The 4,399-nt window shown below is 57.8% G+C and overlaps 1 protein-coding gene across 1 annotated transcript; it reads right to left on the minus strand.

Moving 5' to 3' along the window:
- Positions 1 to 15: 15 nt before the first annotated feature.
- LOC124233226 (obscurin-like) lies at positions 16 to 4,393 on the minus strand. Its single transcript, XM_046650394.1, has 3 exons — positions 4,264 to 4,393; positions 1,115 to 1,378; positions 16 to 575 (listed from the first exon to the last, which is right to left on the minus strand). Exons 2-3 carry the CDS (start codon positions 1,212 to 1,214, stop codon positions 43 to 45), a joined length of 633 nt encoding a protein of 210 aa, XP_046506350.1. The 5' UTR covers positions 1,215 to 1,378; positions 4,264 to 4,393; the 3' UTR covers positions 16 to 42.
- Positions 4,394 to 4,399: the final 6 nt, after the last annotated feature.

A 4,399-nucleotide genomic window follows, 5' to 3' on the forward strand; every position in this document is an offset into this window, starting at 1 on the left:
GTTTGGAACAACACGGAGAACACGATATTCTCTGGAGATTGTTCAGAAACAGGACATGACGGGACAGAGGAAAAGACACAGAACCCAACAGGACAACAGGACAGAACCAGCAGTGCCACAAGGGGTGGGAAGTGGCTTAGATTCCAGTTTCCTGTGGTTCACACAACAAGAAAGTGGAAGGAATTCCAGGGAGTTGTGGGGAGAAAGTGACACTGAGATGGGAGAGAACATGGAAGGAACGCAGACAGATGTCATGAACTCAATAACTGGACGCCGAAACACAGCTTGGCTTGGCCAAACACGGTCTTTACCCCTGACGGTCAGCGTGGCCGAGGTCCTCTCCTTCCCGCACACACACGAGTACTCCCCGGCGTCTGTCAGGGCTAGGCCACGAATCTCCAGCTCACATACGGCCCCGTCTTGTCTCAGGCTGACTCTGTCCCCAGCTCTGAGGGTGTCAGAGCCCTTCCTCCACTCCACGGGGACCGCCTTGCTCAGCTCACAGCGCAGTGTGGCCGTGGCCCCCTCTGTGGCCTCTTCCTTCCTCAGACCCTTGGTGAACTTGGCAGGCAGGGCTGAGAGCAAGAACAACATGGTAACAATTATGTTCTGAACACGTGGAAGACACAGGACATGGACAGCACAGAGATGACAGAAACCCATGGGCACACAAGCCATGTGTTGGGGGTGCCAAGGACAGACTGTGGGGTGTGCGTTCCCTTGGCCAGTATGTGCACAGTATGGCGTGGTCCACTCCGTGCCCCCTCAGGCCTCATGCTGTGTATGAATCCGGCGGGCAGGGTTGGGAGTGTCAGAAACACACAGAGAACATCAGATTCTCTGGAGAACTCTAGAGGCAGGACACGACAGGACAGAGGAAAGCACACAGACTCCAACAGGACCCCACCAGTGGGGACATGAGGGGTGGGAAGTGGCCCCGATGCTGGCTTCTCATGGTTTGTACAACTGCCCAGGAGGCAGAAGGGACTGTGTGGAGTTACGGGAAGAGGGGGACACTGAGATGGGAGAGAACATGGAATGAACGCTGATGGATGTCATGAAGTGAATAATTGGATGCCAAAACACAGCTTGGCCCCACAACACACGGTCTTACCCCTGACGGTCAGCGTGGCCGAGGTCCTCTCCTGTCCGCACATACATGAGTACTCCCCGGCATCCGCCATGGCCAGGCCATGGATCTCCAGCTCACACATGGCCCCGTCCTGTCTCAGGGTGACTCTGTCCCCAGCTCTGAGGGTGTCAGAGCCCTTTCTCCACTCCACGGGGGCCGCCTTGCTCAGCTCACAGCGCAGTGTGGCCGTGGCCCCCTCTGTGGCCTCTTCCTTTCTCAGACCCTTGGTGAACTTGGCAGGCAGGGCTGGGGATGGTCAGAGGGACACAGAGAACATTAGACTCACTGGAGAATTTGGGGGTCTGGACATGGACACTGGACAATGAAACATTCACACTCTGGAGCAAACAAGGAATAAAAGCCTGGACACACGAGTGGGTAAGCAGAACCGTGGGGGTAAGGATAGACTGGGCCAGGTTCATCTGGGTGAAGTCCAGCGAGGAGGTGGAGATGCTGGGATCCTCATTGAGGACCTCAGGTCAGGGTCCTCATGGAAATGACCACAGTGGTCACAGGATGGACAGAGACAATGACCAGTCCTTCATCAGACTGCATCTGATGCTAGATTTGAGGGCCCAGGCCCCTTCCCCACTCTACACATGCCTGACTGTCCAGCTCACACCAGACCGTGGCTGTGGCCCTCTCTGCGGCTCCCTATTTCTTGGTGATTTTGTGATCATGACAAGTACAGCTGGGGAAGGAGACACCAAAAAGGCTGCTTAAACTCTCCCATGAGTTTGCACCAGTGCCCCCATCTCGTCAATTCCTGCTGCTCCTGAGGCCAGAGCCTGGGACTGACCAGGGCTGACCAGAGCAAAGAACATCCCAGCCAGGAGGGAAGCAGGAGCTGCCCTTCTCCTGGCCAGTCACACTTGAGCAGGTGTCCTTAGGAGCTGCACACTTCTGCAAGCAGCTCTCTTGGGCCAACTGTAGCTGGTCAACTTGGGTCCTCTGCTCCTGGGCCATTGGCAGCACTTCCCGGGGTGGAAGCTGCTCAGATCATGCGATGGGCCTCCAAGCCTACATCCTCCACAGTCTCTTGGTGGGTCTGACCAGCTAGAGGGCCTGCTGCCTCCATACTGGGGATGCTGTGCTCCGTCCATGCAGTCGAGGCGGCATGGTGGCCTGGCCTCTCCCCAAAGGTCTGAACATTTGTGCACGTGATGGCCCTGCCCAGCCTCCAGAATCCTTTTCTTCTCTGACCGTCCTTGTTGTGTGAGTGGGACCCACCAGAGGTCAGGACATGAGGCCCCTGTGCACCTGAAGAGCTGTCCTTTCCTCTGCTTTCTCTGAGACACGCCCGCCTCCATGCCCCTTCACCAATGCTGCTGCTGAGACCCTCCAGGACGTGGCAGGCAGCCTCACCCCACCTCTGTCTCGTCTGCTTCCCCCATAGTAAGTGACTAGGCCCTCAGAATGGCTACTGAGGACCAGGACCCCAGGCATGGGGAGCTGACCAGGCCACCAGCCACACCATAGCCAGGCCTTATCCTGACTCCCCATGTCTGCGAGTCTCCAGCCCCTTCCACCGTAGCACAGGGCACCTTGCTCAGCTCACAGCACAGTGTGGATGTGGCCTCTCAAGTGGCCTGCTCAGGCCTCAGAACTTTTGTGAATTGGGTGGCTAGGGCTGGGGAAGGTCAGACGGACACACAGACCATCAGACTCTGAAGCTTGCAGACAAGAAATGGGCCACAGACATGATGCTGGCAACACAGGTACCTGCCTTGGGGGTGCGGCGGCACATGCCAGGAGAGTAACTCAGAGCGTGGTTCTCCAGGCAGGGATGCAAGGAGGGGTGATCGAGGGAGGGAAGCCAGGACACTCATGATGGGCCACGAGAGAGCCCCACATGGTGGCTACTCCACTACAAAGGAGGCTCCCACCTCCCCCTATTCACGGGATGCCATCGGCTGTCTGCCCCTCATAGGACGTGGCCTTGCAAGCCCCTAGCCTGTGGCCAGCCCTCCTGCTCCAGCTGACCATGCACCACCCCCACTGGCCTGTGCCCTCTCATCCCACATCCTAGCCCCAGCCCAACAGACTGTCTCCCATGGATGGTGCTGAGAGCCAATCGATGCAGCCACGGACAACAGGCATGAATCCCCGTCCCAGGCGGACATGCATATGCCCTTTCTGGCTCTGGGTCCCCTCCTCATGGCCTTCTCTGACCCTCCTTTCTCTGCTTCCACAGCCAAGCTCTATCCACACACAGACCCTCACCTCACACCTCACGTTCCACACACAGACCTCCACACCCACCTACCTCACTCCACACTCACCTCTCTTCCACACCCATCTCACCTCCACCTCACCTCCCCGTGCCCCTCACCTCCATCTCACCTCCAGCTCACCCCATCTCCATCTCCACACTCACCTCATTTCCACACCCCCCTCACCTCCACCTCACCTCCACACTCACCTCACCTCCACCTTACCTCCCCCAGGTCCCTCACCTCCATCTCACCTCCACCTGACCTCATCTTCACCTCCACACTCACCTCACCTCCACACCCACCTCACCTCCACCTCACTTCCCCACACCCCTCACCTCCATCTCACCTTCACCTTGCCTCGTCTCCACCTCCACACCTGCCTCACTTCCACACCCACCTCACCTCTACCTCACACCCAGTTCACCTCCACCTCAACTCACCTCCACCTCACCCTTCATCCCGAGACCTCACCTCCCATAGCACCTAGATGCTGGATGGTAGTCCCTGGGACTCCCCACATGGCTCTCTCATGGCCCATCATGGGTGCCTGGCTTCCTTCCCTCGATCACCCCTTGTTGCATCCCTGCCTCAAGAACCACACTGAGTTACTTCCCAGCTTCTCTCTTGGCACGTCACTCCCCCGACCGCCAAGGCCTCAGGACGATCATAACCCCACTGTTGGTATTGTGTGGTTGCCCTCAACCTCCCCAGATGTGACCCCCCCTGAGGGCAACAAGGGCCTTGTTCTCTACTGTTTATCTGAGACAGACCTCACACAAGCAGACCATGCTGCAGAAATGCAAGAAACAAAGAGAGAACCAGAAAGACCACACACAGACAAAGGCAGAGTGAGGGGATGCGACCAAGTCCTCAGACACGAAGCCGCTGCTCCACGTGGGCACACACAGTCTTTACCCCTGACGGTCAGTGTGGCTGAGGTCCTCTCCTGCCCGCACACACACAAGTACTCCCCGGCGTCTGCCACGGTCAGGCCACGGATCTCTAGCTCACACACAGCCCCGTCCTGCCTCAGGCTAATTCTGTCTCTGGT

This window comes from Equus quagga, unplaced genomic scaffold (genome assembly GCF_021613505.1).
Source record: "Equus quagga isolate Etosha38 unplaced genomic scaffold, UCLA_HA_Equagga_1.0 162532_RagTag, whole genome shotgun sequence".
NCBI classification, from domain to species: Eukaryota; Metazoa; Chordata; class Mammalia; order Perissodactyla; family Equidae; genus Equus; species Equus quagga.